The sequence below is a fragment of the Carcharhinus amblyrhynchos genome, chromosome 18 (assembly GCF_965287045.1).
Source record: "Carcharhinus amblyrhynchos chromosome 18, sCarAmb.v2.hapA, whole genome shotgun sequence".
NCBI classification, from domain to species: Eukaryota; Metazoa; Chordata; class Chondrichthyes; order Carcharhiniformes; family Carcharhinidae; genus Carcharhinus; species Carcharhinus amblyrhynchos.
Window position 1 is genome coordinate 38,869,492 of NC_137341.1, and position 20,718 is coordinate 38,890,209.

At 43.9% G+C, this 20,718-nt stretch overlaps 1 protein-coding gene across 2 annotated transcripts in view; it reads left to right on the forward strand.

The window, feature by feature from the left end:
* Positions 1-20,718, forward strand: part of nherf2 (NHERF family PDZ scaffold protein 2) — a 131,502-nt gene that overhangs the window by 86,518 nt on the left and 24,266 nt on the right. Inside the window, exon 4 of one of the 2 annotated variants that reach the window (XM_080206851.1) lies at positions 18,098-18,127. The exons of the other annotated variant lie outside the window; for it this stretch is intronic. Within the exon in view, the coding sequence (XP_080062977.1) occupies positions 18,098-18,127 (30 nt within the window). The remainder of the gene's footprint in view (positions 1-18,097; positions 18,128-20,718) is intronic. 2 annotated transcript variants of the gene reach the window in all.

The following is a 20,718-nucleotide window of genomic DNA, read 5'->3' on the forward strand; positions in this document are numbered from 1 at the left end:
ACCTGCATTTGGCCCATATCCCTCTATACCCACCTTACCCATGTAACTGCCTAAATGCTTTTTAAAAGGCAAAATTGACACCGCCTGTGGCAGCTTGTTCCAGATACTCACCACCCTCTGTGGGGGAAAAAAAATTGCCCCTCTGGACCCTTTTTGTATCTCTCCCCTCTCACCTTAAACCTATGTCCTCTAGTTTTAAACTCCCCGACCTTTGGGAAAATATATTGGCTACCTGACTGATCTGTGCCCCTCATTATTTTATAGACCTCTGTAATATCACCCCTAAGCCTCCTACATTCCAGAGAAAAAAAGCCTTACTTTATCCAGCCTCCCATTATAACTCAATCCATCATGTCCCGGTAGCATCCTAGTAAATCTTTTCTGCGTTCTTTCTAGTTTAATAATATTCTTCCTATTATAGGGCGACCAGAATTGCACACAGTATTCCAAATGTGGCCTTATCAATGTCTAGTACAACTTTAACAAAATCATTCCAACTGTATTCAATGTTCTGACCAATAAAACCAAGCATGCCGAATGCCGCCTTCACCATTCTGTCCATCTGTGACTCCACTTTCAAGGAGCTAGGAACATGTACCCATAGATTGCTTTGTTCTATGACTCTCCCCAGTGTCCTACCATTAACTGAGTAAGTCCTGCCCTGGTTCAGTCTACCAAAATGCATCATCTCACGTTTATCCAAATTAAACTCCATCTGGCATTCGTCGGCCCAATTGATCAAAATCCCATTGCAATCCTAAATAACCAGTAATCGGATTCTTAACTCCAGGTTTTTTTTAACCATTGAATTCGAATGTCACTGTGTGCCGTGATGGGATTTGAACCCAGGTCTCCAGAACATTTAGCTGCGTTTCTGAGTTAATAATCTAGCGAAAATACCACAAGGCCATCGCCTGCTCCATTATTAGAAAGGTGTCCTGTGTCGATGAGCTCTGCAGATTACCAGTAATTCTGTCATTGGTCACCCTCTGTGTGGAAACAATTGCCCCTCTGGACTCTATTGTGTAACTCCCCTCTTAAACCTATGCTGTCTAGTTTTAGACTCCCCTACCTTTGGGAAAAGATGTTGACTATCTAGCTAATCTACGAACCTCGTTATTTTATAGGCCGCTATAAGATCACCTCTCAGCCTCCTGCGCTCAAGGGAAAAAAGCCCCAGTCTATCCTAATGAGTTTGAAAATTAGTAACATCATGTTTGCTATAAAAACCAGGCATTGAATTGTCGAGGCTATTATTGGAAACCGTCATGTAGGATGAAGGTTGATATTTTAAGACCTATGGTTATGTATGACGCAGCTGAATATATTTGCAGGCAATCATTAGCATGACTGCATGGTAGATTCATGGTCCAGTACTTTAGTTTTCCACTCTTTTTCAAAAAAGGGGTATTGTTTTTCCGGAAATCTATTGGGAAAGATTGAACAGTCTTGGAGCTCTCTTCGGTAGAACTGAGAAGGCTGAAATGTGACCTGATAGATGCCTTTAAAGTTATAAAAACGTTTGATTGGGAAGCCACAGGAGAAATTTATTTTTCTCTTGTGGGGGAAGTGATGGAGGGGAGACTGCGATTGAGCTTTCATGAATATAAGATAGTCACTAATGAATCCAGTGAGGAATTCAGGAGAAACCTCCACCCAGAAAGTGTGAGAATGTTGAACGCACCACTGTGGGGAAAAGCTGGAAAACGCACAATGGAGAAAACAGAAGGGATAATGGATGGGATGAGGTTATAAAGTAGATGAAAGGAATGTTTGAGACTAGGATGGACCAATTAATTCTGTGCGATGAATTCTTATCTGATGCGTTCCAGTCAGTCATTTCATGGCTAGATTACTGACCTTACGAATTCCTGATCTAAGTAGCAGCCTAGGATCATGAAGTATACCATGCTGTTCTAATCAAACTAAATTAGCTAACCCGGAGGAAGGGAGGATGTCGGGGGTAGACATGGGCCTCGATCTTACCAGCTTGCCATGATGTGGAGATGCTGGCATTGGCACAGTAAGAAGTCTCTCAACATCAGGTTGAAGTCCAACAGGTTTATTTGGTAGCATAAGTTTTCAGAGCGATGCCCCTCACCTGATGAAGGGGGCGGCACTCCGAAAGCTCGTGCTACCAAATAAAGTTTAACCTGGTGTAGCGCGACGACTTATTCAGCTCGCCACACCAGTCGATCAGTGTAGTGGGCCGTGAAGATGGCAGGCAAGGCTGATTTACATAAAGGTAAAATGATTTGCCTGCTCCTGCACATCATCTTTTGACCTCCTGGAATCTTGCCTCTGGCTGGCGTGACATCACCACAACTCTGCGGAGACCAGGCGTCATGGCCGTATCAGGCCCCCGGGTGGTTGGAGATTGGGGTCTCTGTGGGGCGAGGGGTATGGAAAGATGGGTTTTATGCAGGAGGGGAGCTCTGCAAGGGGGAGGTTGGACAAGAAAAGTGGGGGGGTGGTGAACTTTGCAGGTTGAGGAACTGTGCAAAGTCAGCATGCAGGGAGCTTGAAGTGTCCACTAGGGGACTTTTCGGGATGGTCCTGAGGCCCAAATACCTGCGACCTGTGTTAGTGGGGAGGGAGTACATGCTGCCAATGAGACGGTGGGGTGGGGTGGGGTGGTATCTGATGTCAGTCTGTGGTGGGGGAGCAGGAAGTCTGCTGATTTGCTGTCAGATCAAGGTGCCCTGCGCAATGACGCTCCGAGCAATCTGCAACCGGCTTCCCTGACATGTTGGGCACCCTCTCCCGCTTTCCCCACCCCCCATCACTGGGGCAAATCTCCCAGCTGTCGGAAAACTGACTCAAGTGTGGAAGGATGACAATGCCAAACTTGCCCAAAACTCTGGTGTGGAATGCTCCCCTTTTCTGACACATGATTTTTATTTTGGGGCAATCGCCCCTGTGGTTGTACTTTTCCCAAAAATCCTGATGGGTGTTTCAGAAACCAGGAGATCTGTTCATTCCCCCCCCTCCTCTGAGCTCTGAGGAAGGTTGTTTGAAAGTGAGCCACAGTCTTGTCAACCGCAGTTGCGATTGATGGGCTGCTATTCACTGCAACAAACAATCGGCATAAAAGCAACATTCTTCAATCGTCTCTCTTTTTCTTGAAGTGGTTAGAGAATAGAATCATTTATATGCACAAATGTGTCACAAACTTGCAGAAGCATAGGGTGGATTTGAACGTCCGATCACTGTGACATTAACCACTGAGTGAAGCAGTACACTTTATATCTGTGGGAAAGATGGTGCTGAAGGGTGGACAACTTGATGTACTCTGTGTTCTTCCTGATGTGTGCACAAACTTTTTGAGAGTACATCAGGAACAAACCTGCATTTATATAGCACCTTTAGTATAATTCAGTAAGTCACAAAATGCTGATGAAAGTTAAGATTTAAATTAAGTGATTTGCAGATAACGTTTACCAGGCCAATATTTTTAATTAATTTAGCGGGATGTAGCCCTCGCTGGCTGGCCAGTGTATATTGCCCATCCCCACTTGCCCTTGGAGGACAGTTGAGAGTCAACTGTGATTCTGGAGTCGCATGCAGGCCAGACCATGTAAGGACGGCAGATTTCCTTCCCTAAGGGACACTAGAGAACCGGATAGGTTTTTCCAACATTTGACAATGGTTTCATGGTCATCAGCAGATTCTTAACTTCAGATATTTTTTGTTTGCTGTGGGGGGGGATTTGAACCTGGGTCCCCAGAACATTAGCTGAGTTTCTGGATTAGAAGTCTAGCGATAATACCACTATGCCATCACCTTCCCATATAACTGGAATGAATTGGTCTTTTTATGAAGAGGTTAGGCTCGTATCCACAAGAGTTTAGGAGAGTAAGAGGCAACTTGATCAAAACCTTGATTTGATTTATTATTGTCACGTGTATTGGGATACAGTGAGAAGTATTGTTTCTTGCAGTATACAGACAAAGCACACTGTTCATAGAGTACATAGGGGAGAAAGAAAGGAGAGGATGCAGAGTGTAGTGTTACAGTCATAACTGGGGTGTAGAGAAAGATCAACTTAAAATAAGGTCCATTCAAAACTCTGATGGCAGCAGGAAAAGAGCTGTTCTTGAGTCGGTTGGTACATGACCTCAGACTTTTGCATCTTTTTCCTGATGGAAGAACGTGGAGGAGGGTATGTTCGGGGTGTGTGGGGTCCTTGATTATGCCGGCTGCTTTTCCAAGACAGCAGGAAGTGTAGAAGGAGGCAATGGATGGTAGGCTGATTTGAGTGGTGGACTGGGCTACGTTTACGACTCTTTGTAGTTTTTTTGTGGTCTTGGACGGGAGCAGGAATCATACCAAGCTGTGATATTTTTCAGATACTAAGGGGTATCGGCAGGGTGCATGTGGAGAGGATGGTTCCTCCTGTGGGAGAATCATTAAGGGGGTGGGGGATGGTTGGGGGGTACTCACTGTTATAAAATAAAGATGAAACTCCTTTAAGGCAGAGCTGAGGAGAAGTCTCCTCCCAGAGAGTGGTGAGTCGTTGGAACACTCAAAAGGCAGCGGAAGCAGAACCTTTGAATATTTTTACAGTAGAGCTAATTGGCAAGAAGAGCAAAGGTTACCAGTGGGTAGGCAGGAATGTGGGGTTGAGGTTATTGAATGATGGAGCAGACTTGAAGGGCTGAATGGCCAATTCCTACCCCTAATTCAGGTGTTCCAATGCTTGTTTTTATATTATGCATCTACAATCTGAAACTGAGAACAGCACAGTGGTTAGCACTGCTGCCTCAGAAAGTGAGGGATCTGGCTTCAAGTCCAGCCTCTGGTCACTATCTGTGTGGAGTTTGCACGTTTTTGTCGTGTCTATGCGGACTTCCTCTGGGTGCTCTGGTTTCCTCCCACACTCCAAAGGTGTGCAGGTTAGGTTGGCCATGCTAAACTGCCGCTAGTGCCAAGGGGAACTAGCAGCGTAAATGTGAGGATGGGGATTGTTGTCAGTGCAGGCTCGATGGGCCGAATGGCCTCCTTATATACTGTAGGGATTTATAAAGGGGAGGTGACCAAAAAATTGGTTAAAGAGCTGGGTTTTAAAGAGCATATTAAAAAGAGAGAAGTGCCGGAGGTGGAAAAGTTCTTAGATAGGATGCCAGAGCTTGGAGTTGAAGGTAGGGGAAGCCTTGATAGATCTGAGATGGGGCCTGCAGGGTAAAGGAGCACGGAGATGTGAAGCTGATCGAAAGGGACGAGGATGTGATGGTGGGATATGCTCCATCTTGTCCACACCACAACAGAACGTGGTGCTAAACCCCTGGGCCTATTTAATAAGGTTATGGCCAGGAGACGTTAACGTGGTTTCCCACTGGCTTCCACAGCAGGGAGTACTCTCCATTCCCACCAAAGGACTTAGTCTTAGATGGGAGAATTCTGCCTTTTTGTCTTCCGTGTCCGATTCTTTCCTCTTTTTGTCTCCTTCAGGATATAAACCCTAATTCTCACTGGAAATCAATATTTAATTTCTGAAAGAATTTTGCCAAAGCAAAACAGAGTTAACATACAAACGATGTCTTATCACCTATTCTGCCCACCTTTATCTTCCTCAAGATAATGGGTTCCAGTATAATTAGAAACAGTCTCAGGATCGAGCGAGGCCGGCAGATGTTCTGGCATGTTTTCCAAATTGTCCGGTCTAAAAAGAGTAGAAGTAATGAGCAGTTACATGTATTAAGCCAATGCTTTCGTAGCAATTCCTATTTCTGTAACTTCAGACTCCTGTGTGAAATACAATGGTCCTGTCAAAAGGGCAGGCTAATTCTGTGTACAGTGTGAATAAATGGAAACATGCCCATGGCCTAGCTATTAACTGCGAGGCAAAATAATTTGATGGGTTTATTAGAAAACCCCCTGGGTCTGCTGGGGATGTTATACTGTGGCAACTTATCTAAGTGTAATGTCAATATTTAAGTTGCCTCGTTGACAATGCATCAACCCTCAGCTGTTTTCTGTGCTCGGATGTGCTGGATGAGTAGACCTGTTTATGTGTCTGCGACTATGAATAGGAAAAAACTTCTACCTCAAAGCTGATGGCTGCTTATTTTTCTTTTTTCTTGTTAACGTCTTTGTCTCTCATACATCTGGGCTAACTTAGTAATAAGGTAAAAGCAAAATACTGCAGATAATGGAATCTTGACACCATAACAAAGGCTGGGAAATCTCAGCAGGTCTGGCAGCATCTGTGGAGAGAGAATAGAGTAAGAACTCTCACAGCACCAGGTTAAAATCCAACAGGTTTATTTGTCGCAAGCGCACCAGCTTTTGGAACTGGCTGTTCCTTCTTCAGGTCTCTCCCACCTGACGAGGGAACAGCCAGTTCCGAAAGCTAGTGCATTTGCTACAAATAAACCTGTTGGATTTTAACCTGGTGGTGTGAGACTTCTTACTGTGTTTACCCCAGTCCAACACTGGCATCTCCACATCGAGAGAGAATAGAACCAACATTTTGAGTCTGGATAAGCCGTGTTTAATGTGATCAAGGCTTTTCTGAACCTTAACTCCATTTTACCTGCCTTTGCTCCATTTCCCTTGATAACCTTGCCCAATAATAATCTATCTATTAATCTGTTTTAAAAGCTTGTAACAACCTCTATAACCTGTGATTTAACACTCTCCATTCGCACTGTCTGTACCTTGTACGAAGACTTGATTACCTGTAAAGACTCACGTTCCAACCATTATCTTGCACTCGTGTCTTTGTCTATATTTGCCGTATTTGTGAAACCTACCTCTCCAGTCACCTGACGAAGGAGCAGTGCTCTGCAAGCTAGTGATTCCAAATAAACCTGTTGGACTTTAACCTGGTGTTGTGAGACTTCTTACTGTTTTGAAAGGAGCAACTGCCCCCTTGCTGTGTTACAAATCATTTGGAAACTGAGTTGCTATGACAACGTAGGGGCAGCACTGCTGCCTCACACCACCGGGCCCCAAGTTCAATTCCAGCCTTGGGTCACTGTATGGAGTTTGCAAGTTCTCCGTGTCTGCATGGGTTTCTTCTGGACGCTCTGGTTTCCTCTCTCAGATGTGCATGTTAGGCTGATTGGTCATGCTAAATTGCCCCTTGGTGTCAGGGGATTAGCATGGTAAATATGTGGGGTTACAGGGATAGGGCCTGGGTGAGTTGTTGGTGCAGATTCAATGGGCCAAATGGCCGCCTCCTGCACTGTAGGGATTGCATGATTCTAACATACATGTTGTAGTCTGGAATTATAGATGGTGATGGTGAGAAGCTCCAACCATCCTGTGGCTAATCAGGAAAATCTCCTGCTCTTACTGCCCACCACTGGCATGTGCTGGCAAGATTCGCAGGTTGATAGCACACCTTCCTTGACCATGAGGTCCAGGGATTGGACTCAAACCTGGAGCTCCTGGCTCAGAGACAGGGAAATCACTCCACCATATCACCTTCATATTTTTAGTCTTCAAGGAGAGAAAATTTGTGATGTATACCTCCCTTTGTGTGAATAAATGCTCCCTGAAATCTCCACAACCCCCTATGGTCCATCAAATGGGCTAGCTCTAACTTGAATACCAGGTCTCTCTTTGTTTGTGATTCCCTCACCGGAGGAACTAATTTCTGTGTCTACTTTCATGAATTCTTTTACATTTTGACTGCCCGATTAGATTACCCTTCAATCTTCTGAATCTGAAAGGAATAAAACCCCAAGTTTATGCAACTTGTCCTCATAATTTAACCATTTAGGCTATGTATGTAATGAAGGCTACAGTAACAGGCATGGTAAAGAGATAGAGAATCAGGTAAGCTGGTGCAACAACAATAATCTCTCCCTCAATGTCAACAAACAACGGAAATAATCATCGACTTAGGAAGTAAAGTGGAGGGCGTGCCCCTGTCCACATCAACGGGGATGAAGTGGAAATGGTCGAGTGCTTCAATTTTGTAAGTGTCCAGATCGGCAGCAACCAGTCCTGGTCCCTCCATGTGGACACTATCATTAAGAAAGTGCACCAACGCCTCTCCTTTCTCAGGAGACGAAGGAAAATTGGCATATCTGCTACAACTCTCTCCAACTTCTATAGGTGCACCATAGAAAGCATTCTTTCTGGTTGTATCACAGATTGGTACGGCTCCTGCTCTGCCCAAGGCCGCAAGAAACTACAAAGTGTCGTGGATGAAGCCCAGTCTATCACTCAAACCAGCCTCCCATCCATTAATACTGTGTACACTTCCCACTGTCTCAAAAAAGTAGCCAGCATAATTAAGAACCCCACGTATCCCTGACATACTTCCTTGCACTTTCTTCCATTGGGAAAAAGACACAAGTCTGAGATCACATACCAACAGCTTCTTCCCTGTTGCCATCAGATTTTGAATGGACCTACCTCGCATTAAGTTGATCTTTCTCAACAACCTAGCTGTGACTGTAACACTACATTCTCTTTTCCTTTCCTCTGTGTGATGTTTTGTCTGTATAGCATGCAAGAAATAATACTTTTCACTGTATCCTAATACATGTGAAAAACCAAATCAAAACATTTTCTTAAAAAAAGCATGAACTCTTGATGCGGGAAATCTGAATTCAAAACAGTACAAGCTGTAAATACATAGGCATTTGTGTGTTTGTCTCCTTGGTTACTGTTACCCCCTTTCCCTCATTCTTTGGTAAATGGTATCTATAGTTCATGAGATAGTTACAGATAAGAGAAGCAATTTGGCCCACCAACCCAAAGAGATTCTAATATTCTCCTGTGTTCTCATCCAGTTGTTCCTGACTTTTGCCTCCAGGGTAGATGGTTGATAGGGTAGATATGATACTAATGTTTTTCTCTTTTAATTCGCAGGTTTTAAGTCAGTCCGCCTTGTTGCCCAACGAGAGGCATACACGTGATGGGTCGTACAAGGGCTGCTCTTGGATGTTCGAGAATAGCCTAGTACTTCATGTCGTTAATGTGTGCTTAAACTGGACCAGATGCTGGGCAACACGACAGCTCAGTGACTCACTGTTTGCTGTGCAGACACATGGATTTGGGCCGGTGTCTGTGGGAGTTTGCACATTCTCCCCGTGCTTGCGTGGGTTTTCTCCGGGTGCTCCGGTTTCCTCCCACACCCCAAAGATGTGCTATTAGGCTGATTGGAGGTAATAAATTGTCCCTAAATTAGTTTTCCCTCAATGTGGAATGCCATAAGCATAGATAAGGGTCGTCGGTGGAGGGGGGACTGGTAATGTTAAAATGGCGGCGCGGGCTCGTTGGGCCAAAGGGCCTGTTTCCCGGGCTGTTTTTGTTCTTTGGATCAAAACTGTTTCCTCTGGTGAGGTTTGGGCAGGTGGAATCCAGAATAAGGAGATGTGAATTAAAAATGAGAGCTAAACTGTTCAGGTCTGATGTCATGTAGCACATGTTTATATTGTGGAAATCTGGAATTCTCTCCAAACAGCTGTTTGAAGTTTCTGAAAATCTCAAAACTCAAAGTTTGATAGATCTTAAATAAGGGAAGTTTCATGGAATCTAGGCAGGTGAATGGTTTCTTAATCGGTTATGATCCCACTGAATGCTGGAGCAGGGCTTAAGGGGCTGAATGGCCTCCTGTTTCTATACATGCACCTTATCCTCAAACTATGACCCCTAGTTTTGCCCTTCCCTACCATTGGGAACATTCTTTCTGAATCGACCCTAACCCTGTTAGAAGTTTATATGTTTCAGTGAGATCTCCCCCCTCCTAAACTCCAATTAATATAATCCTAACCGACTTGGTCTCTCTTCATATGACCTACCATCCCAGGAATCAGCCTGGTAAATCTTTGCTGCACTCCCTCTATTGCAAGGACATCTTCCTCATAATGACACCAAAACTGCACACGATACTCCAGGTGTGGCCTCACCAATGCCCTGTACAATTGCAGTAAAGCACCCCTATTCTTATATTCAAATCCTCTCACTCTGAAGGCCAACGTACCATTTGCCTCCTTTACTGCCTGCTGTATCTGCTCACTTACTTTCAGTGACTGGCACGTGAGGACACCGAAGTCTCACTGAGTATGCACCTCCCTCAATTTACACCCATTCAAATAAACTTTCTTCCTAATTTTGTTACCAAAGTCGAAACCTCACATTTATCCACATTATGCTGTATCTATCGTGCATATGCTCAGTCACTCACTCAGCCTGTGCAAATCACACTGAAGCATCTCTGCATCCTCCACACGGTTCACCCTCTCATCCAACTTTATATCATCTGCAATTTTGGAGATAATACAGTTAGTTCCCTCCTCCAAATCATTTAATATATAACGTGAACATTTGGGGTCCTAGCCCAGATACCTGCAGTACCCCACTAGTCACTGACTGCCAATCAAAAAAGTACCATTTATTCCAACTCTTTTTGCTTCGTATCTGCTAACCTACTTTCCATCCACTTCACGACACTGCCCACAATCTCACGTGCTTTAACTTTACATAATAACTTGCTATGTCAAAAGCATTCTGATTAGTCTAAATCACATCCTCCAGTTTTCCCTAGTCAACTCTACTAGTTACATTTTCAAAGAATTCTGTAAGATTTGTCATACATGATTTCCCTTTCATAAATCCATGCTGACTTTGATTATACCACTGCTTTCCAAATGCTCTGCTATGAAATCTTTGATAATGGTCTCAAGAACTTCCATACTACTGATGTTAGACTTACTGGTCCCTGTTTTCTCTCTCCCTCCCTTTTTAACTAGCAGGCTTACATTAGCTACCTTCTAATCTGTAGGAACCATCCCAGAGCCCAAAGAATTTTAGAGAATGACCACCAATGGATCTATTATTTCTAGGACCACTTACATAAGTACTCTGGGATGAAGATTGTTAGGCTCGCGAGATTTATCTGCCTTCAATTGCAATAACTTCCCCAAAATCATTTCTCTACTAATGCTGATTTCCTTCAGCACCTCGCTACAACTTGTGTTTCTCAGAACTTCCTGTATATTATTCATGTCTATCTTTGTGAAGACTGAAGCAAAGTACAAAATTAGTTCCTCAGCTATTTCTTTGTTCCCCATTATGAATTCTCCTGTTTTGGCTGTACGGGGCCCACATTCGTTTTTGTCAAATGTTCTTCTCAATATAACTAAAGAAATTTTTACAGTCAACTTTTATGTTCCCTGCTGCCTTACTTTCATACTCTATTTTCTCCTTCTTAATCAATCCCTTGTTCTGCCTTTGCTGAATTTTAAATTTCTCCCAATCCTCGGGTCTGTCGCTTTTTTTTGCAATTTGTTTTTTTTTCTTTGAATCTAAAACTATCTCTAATTTCCCTTGTAAGCCACGGTTTGGCCACAGTTCCCTTTTTCCACTCTTGTTCCAAATAGGAGTAAACAATTTTTGGAGTTCAGCTATTTGCTCCTTGAATGCCTGCCATTGCCTGTCCACTGTCTTTCCTTTCAGTAATATTTCCCAGTCCATCATCGTCAAATCGTGCCTCATACTATCATAGTTACCTTTTGCTGAGATTCAGGACCTGGCCTCGGAATCAACGACCTCAGTATCCATTTTTTGATAAAGAATTCTACCATATCATGGTCACTCATCCCCAAGGATTCTCTCTCAACTAGATTGTCAACTAATTATTTCTCATTGCACAATACCCCGCCCAAGATGGCCTGGTCCCTTGTCAGTTCCTCAATGTGTTGGTCCAAAAAACATCCCAGATATTCCTCCTCCATTGTACTGTGAGTAATTTGACTCCCCCAATTTATATGCAAATTAAAGCCCCCATAACCACAGTTGTTCATTTTATCACATGCACTTCCAATTTCCTGTCTAACGTTCTCCCCAACATTACCACTACAGTTTGGTTCATATACTATCCTCACAAATGTTTTTTGTCCTTTTTGGTGTTTCTTAACACACAAGTGTTAATATCTTTCCTCAATATTGTATGAATATTTTCTTTAATCAACAATGCAACTCCTCCTCCACCTTTTCCGTCTGTCCTTTTCTAAACACACACACTACCCCATTCTCAGTCTCAGTCCTGCCCAGGTGTAGCCTGTTCAGTTTGTACAGGCCCCACCTCCCCCAGAACTGGTCCTAGGAATCGGAACCAGAACCAGAACCCCACCCCAACCCATCCCATTCCACATCTCTTCAGCCACTTATTAATTCTATCTATCCTGCTGTTTCTACTCTGACTGACACGTGGTACTGATAGTAATCCTGTGCTAACTACCTTTTTGAAGTCCTATTTTTCAACTTACTTCCTAGCTCCCTACGTTATGCATTCAGGGCCTCATCCTTTTTAATCTATGTCATTTATACCAGTGTGTACCGCAGCAACTGACTGTTCACCCTCCCCCTTCAGAATGTCCTGTAACTGCTTAGAGACATCCTTTACCTTAACACCAGGGAGGCAACATATCATCCTGGAGTTTTGTTTGCAGCCACAGAAAAGATTATCTTCCCCCTTACAATTGAATACGCTATGATTATTGCATTTCTATGCCTTTTGTTCCTCCCTTGTGCAGCAGAACCAGGCTTGGTGCTATGAATTTGGCTGCTGCTGTTTTCCCCTGAGGCCATTCCCCTCAACAGTATCCAAACCAGTATATCTGTTTTGCAGGGGAATAGTCACAGGAGATTCCTGCACTGCCTGCCTAGTCCTCTTGCTCTGCCCAGTAGTCACCCAGTCCCTTCCTGTCTGTGGAGTGTGAACCTGCAGTATAACCACTTCTCTATACGTGCAATCCACAATACTCTTTGCCCTGCAAGTGCTTTACTATTTACAACTGCAGCTCCAACTCTGAAACTCAGCCTTCCAGGAGCTACAGCTGGAGACACTTCCTGCACACATGTTGGTCCTGGAAACTGGAAAGGTTCCTGGTCACCCACATGGAACAAGGAGAGCACACCATGGCTTGAAACTCTCCTACCATGTTTTACCCTTTAAAATAAATTAACACTTTTTAATATCAAACAATGTCAACTAGGATCCTTCCCCACTCCAATAGAATATTTGTTCATTATTTATCCCAAAAATCTATTCCATGCACTGATCACTCTTTATCAAAAGAGCAACTTGAGGGTGATGGGGGTTAATTGAGTGTTAATCAGCCTTTATCTTCCCATCTTTGGATCTCCCGGTTCCTCTCCAGGGGAATTTCCCCTAGTATGGGGGGCAGGTATCCCATCCCTGGGTATTCCAGGGAAATCAGATGCTGGCAGTGTCACTAAGATTGGTGGCCACTGCTGGTAATACAGGGGATCCAGGCCCACAATCAGCAGTGAAGCTCCATGGATCAGGGGTGGGTTCACAGGGATAGGGAGGCTACAGTAACCCAGCTGGTGGAGGCATGCATAGGAAATGGATTAGTATTTGGCATGCATGGGAAGTCTTCACCTGTGAATGGCCAATGTCTCTGGCAGGTCTCTCTTTTAGACATGGGCTTCCCAAGTAGAAGGCATTCTCCCCACCAGGCCACAGACTTGCCAACCTGGGTTTACCTGGCGGGCTGCTCATATTAAGTAAAGAATATCACAGGTGGTCTAATAAATTTAACACACAACATTTCAGTTTTCAATAGATGAACATCGGAGCACAGTGCTCAGCACTGCTGCCTCACTGTGTCAGGGTCCCAGATTCGATTCCAGCCTCCAACTCCAGTTTGTGTGGAGTTTGCACATTCTCCCCATGTCTGCATGGGTTTCCCCTCATATTCCAAAGATGTGCTGGTTAGTGGATGCTAAATTGCCACTGTGGCATGGGGATTAGCAGGACAAACACCCGGGGTTGCAGGGATAGGGTGGGACTCTTGTCGGTGCTGTTTCAGTGGACTGAATGGGACATTAAATTCTACCCAGAGAGTTATTCCAGCACAGAAGATGGCCATTCAGCCCATCAAGTCCATGATATTTGTAACGAGAACGGGCACCAAGGTGATTTACACACGATGATGCACTATAGGGATTCTATAATTTTTTTCAACACTAAAGCATGTATGTATAAAACAGGCTTGGGTCTTACAAGATTAAATTCTCATTGACTTTAGTAAGGCATTTGATAAGGTTCACCATGGAAGCCTTCTGCAGAAATTGCAGATGTATGGGATTGAGGGTGATTTAGGAAATTGGATTAGGAATTGGCTGGCGGATAGGAGACAGAGGGTAGTGGTTGATGGTAAGTATTCGACATGGAGTTCAGTTACGAGTGGTGTGCCCCAGGGATCTGTTTTGGGGCCATTGCTGTTTGTAATTTTTATAAATGATCTGGATGAGGGTATAGCTGGGTGGATTAGTAAATTTGCTGATGACACCAAAGTCGGAGGTGTTGTAGATAGTGAGGAAGGGTGTCTTAGTCTACAGGGAGACTTGGTCAAGTTGCAGAGCTGGGCCGAGAGGTGGAGGATGGAGTTTAATTTCTTATGTTCTTATGTTCTTAATGCGGAAAAGTGTGAGGTAATTCACTTTGGTAGGAATAATAGATGTGTAGAGTATAGGGCTAACGGTAGGACTCTGAATAGTGGGGATGAACAGAGGGATCTAGGTGTATGTGTACATAGATCCCTGAAAGTTGGGAATCAAGTAGATAGGGTTGTTAAGAAGGCATACGGTGTCTTGGCGTTTATTGGTAGGGGGATTGAATTTAAGAGCTGCAGCGTCATGTTGCAACTGTACAAAACTCTGGTGCGGCTGCACTTGGAGTATTGTGTGCAGTTCTGGTCCCCACATTATAGGAAGGATGTGGAGGCTTTGGAGAGGGTGCAGAGGAGGTTTACCAGGATGTTGCCTGGTATGGAGGGAAGGTCCTATGAGGAGATACTGAGGGATTTGAGGTTGTTTTCATTAGAAAGAAGGTGGCTGCGAGGGGACCTTATTGAAACATATAAGATGATCAGAGGTTTGGATAGGGTAGACAGTGATAGCCTTTTTCCTCGGATGGAGAAAGCTAGCATGAGGGGGCATAGCTTTAAATTAAGGGGTGGTAGTTATAGGACGGATGTCAGGGGTAGGTTCTTTACCCAGAGGGTGGTGAGGGATTGGAATGCCCTGCCTGCTGCAGTTGTAAATGCGCCTAGTTTGGGGGCGTTTAAGAGATCCGTGGATAGGTTTATGGATGGAAAGGGTTTGGTTTAGGTTAGAGGGTCATTGTTTTTTAACTGGTTGGCGCAACATCGTGGGCTGATGGGCCTGTTGTGCGCGTAATGTTCTATTCTATTCTATTGATTAGTGTGTGCCTTTTACCTTTTTATAAGCAGTCTTTATTTGAATACATTTTTAGCCTGTTCAACACCAGCAGTGAGATGAGGTAGGTAAGTCGTCACTTAGCCTCCAGATGGGAAGGCTTCACCCGAGCGTGAATTGGAAGGAGTTGGAAGTGGGTGGGATCTCCACTCCACACCTTTCTGCCTGATCACATGATCCTCTCTCAATCCCAGAGGCAGGATGGGGGCGTTAAGTTCTGCCTGTAGAGTTATTCCGGTGCAGAAGATGGCCACTCATCACAAATATCATGGGTTTGATGGGCTAAGGGAGTGGATGCCAAAGTGATTTACACAGCAATGCTGGCCAAAAGCCCTGAAACTGAAGCTCCCTCACAACTTGGCTTAAAATTGTAATTTATTTCTGACTTTTATGGGGAGAATTGACTTGGCGTTCTACTAGCTGACCAGGCATTCCTGGTCCTTAATGGACTTGTACACGAGGATTGATGTGTTGCGTCCCTGCTGCACTGATTTAACAATACGGGATCTAGTTTATCAGCTGGAAATTTGTTGCCTGGGGTATGCTTGAACGGTAGTTTTGATCCAGCCAAGAGCAAACTATGAGTTGATTGTGGAACATTGCGAAGCCTTGTAAATGAAAGCAAAAATTATGAACTGTGCCTCCTGAAGCAAACATTACAACAACGTGTGTTTTTTTTTCTAAGAGGAAAACAAAGAAAATTGGGTCAGTCTATTTAGCTCAGCAATCTTTTGTACATGAGTAGGATGGTACCATTAATCAATGTCAGCAAAACCAAAGGTTCTCTTCCTGAGTCTACTTGATGTGCTAAGCAGACATCGCTATGGTGACAGTACACACCCTGCCTGTCTCCCAACTCCAATAAAACGTTATCATTAATAATAATCTGCACAGATTTATTTTTCCACCGCTGGAGAGGGTCTTTTTTAAAGCTCTGTGGGATCTCATTTATTTACTTGGGTATAAAAGGGGGGCGGCACGATGGTTAGCACTACTGCCTCACAACGCCAGGGACCCGGGTTTGATTCCCCGCTTGGGTCTCTGTCTGTGTGGAGGTTGCACGTTCTCCCCATGTTTGCATGGGTTTCCTCCCACAGTCTGAAGATGCGCAAATTAGGTTGATTGGCCGTGATAAATTACCCGTTAGTGTCAGGGAGCTAGCTAGAGTAAATGCATACAGTTATGGGAATAAGGCCTGGGTGCGATCGTGGTCAGTGCAGACTCGATAGACCGAATGGCCTCTTTCTGCACTGCAAGGATTTTATGAAAAGCGCACACAAATGATATGTATAACCAGGCTACCATTTTGTCGTGTTTTCATCAATTGAGTCTCTCCATAGCATTTAGCATATGGAAGGGTGAGGTGGAATGCTAGGTGTTGTCACTTCCATAGAATCCAACAGAAGATTGAGGCCATTCAGCCCACTGTTTTCTGAAAGAACTATTCCATTGGTCCCACTCCTGTTTTCCCATAGCCCTTTCAAACAGTTATTCCTCTCCCCATGATCAAGGCTTGCAGATTTATTTTGAAAATTCATGGGCAAGGAATATTTCTGGAATGTGGCTCCATTAGCAAATCATTTGCCTTTTGAGTTAGTTGTGGTTGTGGCTTCAATTTCCACTCAGAGACTTGAGGACAAATATCAAAGCTAACCCTCCAGTGCAGCCTTGAGAAAGTGCTGCACCATTGAAGGTGCCATCCTTGGGAAGAAAAATTGAGTCAATTACCTTTGCCCTATTGCATGGATGAAAAGAATCCTGAGGCACCAATTTGAGGGGAAGTGAGGGAATTCTTCCCAGTATTCTGGCCAATATTTATCCCCCAGTTAACATAACCAAAAGAGATTATCTGTCCATTATCTAATGGCTGTTTGTGGAAGCTTGCTTTGCACAAATTGACTGATGCATTTCCTACATTACGACAGTGACTATACTCGAGTGTTTCATTGGCTGTAAAGGGTTTTGGACATCCTGTGATTGTTTTTTCAATGGCTTGATGGACAGAATAGCCTCTCTTTGTGCCATTAAATTTCTACAACTCAAATTGAGGGCCTGCTTGGAATGTGGAAATTTCTTAGTCCAGGATTTGTTAACTTTCCAAGATTTCAAACACTCAACGCCAGGGTAATGTTTTAAAATTTTCTCTTGCGCTTTTCTTACAAAGGGCTTGAACCTTTGCAGGGCTAGAAGAGCTCCATACCTTAGCCAGAATGGTACCAGAGCCCTGATTCCAGGTGTCTTGCTCCTGAATCCAGCACTCCAGTTTTTTGCTGGGGGGAAGCTAGGGTGGGTTGTATTTGGCACATTCATTGTTCACAAAGGCAGCTGCACATGTAAAATTACTTGGATGTCCAGAACATGACTTTTAGATGTTTGAGGCAAAGATCTAAATCTGCCAGGGTTATTCAGAAGTGTCAGGTACCCCTTTTGAGGTTGTTGAGAGCAGACATGAATGCGCAGAAAAAAGTGGATAAGCTCAGTGAATCTGTAAAGCTATCAAGTTATTTAAATTGCCAAACGTTTTACAGTTTTGAAAAAAACAACTTGCTGAGACTAATTGCAATTTCAATATTTGGCTGTTGACATTAAACCTGAGGTTATTATTATAGGATTAGTGCTGGTTGACTGCTTTCACAACCAATCAATATCACATTTGTGGGATGGGTGGTGAAAGTGTGTATGGCTGTCAGTGCACAGCTTGACAGCTCCAAATCATTATAAACAGATTACCAGTCTTTGGTATGGCCTATGAATACAAATGTTTATTTTGATAAAGGATTAAGAACTTTACAGAACTTAAGTGTATTGAATTGGTTTTTATGCATGAGGGTTTTTTTGTAATTAATGAAGTTTGCAATAAATACTTATTTATTTTGTCTCACCATAGCTCCTGAGATCTTCGCATTTTGGGCACTGGGTGAGTCATGGAAGATGTAAGGGCAGAGGGTGCAAGTATTGGCACAAAACGGGTATGGGGGCTTTAAAGGACCGTGGGGATGAGTGGAGGATTATATTAGCATGGAGGTTATAGGGGACCGTGGGTGGGTGGGGAGCATGAGATGCTATTTGTTGGTATGGATAGGCCAGGAGGGATGGGGGTAAGAGGGTTTTTGTTGTTTTATTGTTTTTATTGTAACTGGGGCGAATACCTAAAACACCAAGGTGGGCCTTTTCAACTGCTCACTTTAGTACTCAACAACCCCTGTGTCCACCTGCACTGTCACCAGGGGCAACGAGCCTTCGGCTGCTTGGTTGTCCCCCTCTCTGGCTGTGTTGGTTTAGATGTTGAATCCCTTTTGTTTAAAGGAAATCGTGATACCCCATTTTATTTTGTTCATTTTTTTTTCTCTTTCTCTCTAAGTATTCCTTTTGGTTTTTAATTGTGAAGTGTTCCGAATATTACAATTCTGTGCATGGATCTGAGCTCAGCTTAGTTTAAGGTTTGATCTATCCCAAGCTATCAGCAAAAGACACGATTTTATTGATATTGACAGCACTTCAGAGCTCTCTCCTCGATTTTTTTTTAAATTATATGTTGCAGGGAGACCAAATTCTCCTGCACCGTTCTGTCTGATTGGAACAGTTTGTGTAATTCAGGGACTGTTTGTAAATGCGTACTGGCATCGACACTGAAATAAGGAAATATCTGCAAATGCTCACTTTGAAATCTGCCCACAAAGCTACGAATGTTTAATGCCAAGTTTTACATAATGAATATAATAATTAAATTGTTGATAAATATTGACTGACAGGAGGAGGAGGAAGGAAATAAATTGAAATATGCCAAAGAGAACATGGACCATAAATAGAAAAAGTCCAACTAGGCACATGAAGAATGCATTGCACCAGGCGGAGGGTGTGGAGAGTCTGCAGAAGGATCTAGATAGGCTGGGCGAATGGGCCAGGAAATGGCAAATGGAATTTAATGTTGGCAAGTGTGAGGTGGTCCACTTTGGTAGGAAGGACTATTACTTACGTGGCGAAAAACTGCAGCAGGCGACGGTGCAGAGGGACCTCGGGGTCCTTGTGCATGAGTCGCAAAAACCCAGCTTGCAGGTGCAGCAGGTGGTCAGGAAGGCGAATGGGATGCTGGCCTTCATAGCGAGGGGGATTGAATATAAAAGTAGGGAGGTCTTGCTGCAGCTGTATAGGGCATTGGTGAGGCCGCAGCTGGAGTACTGTGTGCAGTTTTGGGCGCCGCACCTGCGCAAGGATATTTTGGCCCTGGAGGGAGTGCAGAGGAGGTTTACTAGGCTGATACCGGAGTTGAGGGGATTGAGCTATGAGGAGAGGCTGAATAAACTAGGCTTGTACTCGTTAGAGTTTAGAAGAATGAGGGGAGATCTCATTGAGACGTATAAGATGATGAATGGGATGGATAGGATAGAGGTGGAGAGACTCTTCCCGCTCAAAAAAGACAGTAGGACTAGGGGGCACAGCCTCAAGATAAAGGGGAGGCGGTTTAGAACGGAGTTGAGGAGGAACTTCTTCACTCAAAGGGTGGTGAATCTCTGGAATTCTCTGCCCGTTGAAGTGGTGGAGGCTGCCTCGCTAAATATTTTTAAGAAGCGGGTTGATGGGTTCTTGATAAGAGAGGGGATTAAGGGTTATGGGGAGAGGGCGGGAAAGTGGAACTGAGACACGACAGATCAGCCATGATCTTATTGAATGGCGGGGCAGGCTCGAAGGGCTAGATGGCCTACTCCTGCTCCTATTTCTTATGTTCTTATGTTCTTAAATAAATACAGCAACATTTTGTGCTTCTGGTAATGTTGTATAGCAATTACCAGATGTTAGGTACCAGGAACATAAAAATAGCAGTTAGTTCATTTGAAGCTGTGTTGCCTTTTCAGGATTTTGTTAGTTGCCTGTTATTGGTGGTGTGGTTGAGTTTTGACTGTTAGCTCTTTGGTTTAAAGTAAAAAGTTGTGTTAAATCTGCAAAGCCTCTGAATCACAAGCATTAAAGCCCCAAAACAAGATTGCAAATCCAAAGTGATTGAGAGACTGGGAGCAGGAAAAGGGTAGGGAATTTCAATGTTTGTACCTGAGCTTTGGATAAATATACAGGATAAATGTGACAGTGTGACTTTGTACACAATAAATGAACCTTTAACCTGATGTCCCCTATCTATTTCACTGTAGCACCAGTCACCCAGGTTTGATTCCAGCCTTGGGTGACTGTGTGTGCAAACTCCACACAGACATTCTTCCCCATGTCTTTGTTTGGTGTTTCATCCCACAGTTCAAAGATGTATAGGTTAGCTTGATTTGGCCATGCTAAATTGCCACTGAGTGTCAGGGGACTTAGCAGAGTAAATATGTGGCTTTAGCGGGATAGGGCCTGGGTGGGATTGTTGTTGCTGCAGGCTCAATGGGCTGAATGGCCACCTCCTGCACTGTTGGAATTCTATTCTACTGTACTGTAGCATCACGCAGGAATTGGAAATAGGCCAAGGTCCATTTGGATCAGATCGACTGGGCTTCTATTCACGAGAATTTGGGAGAA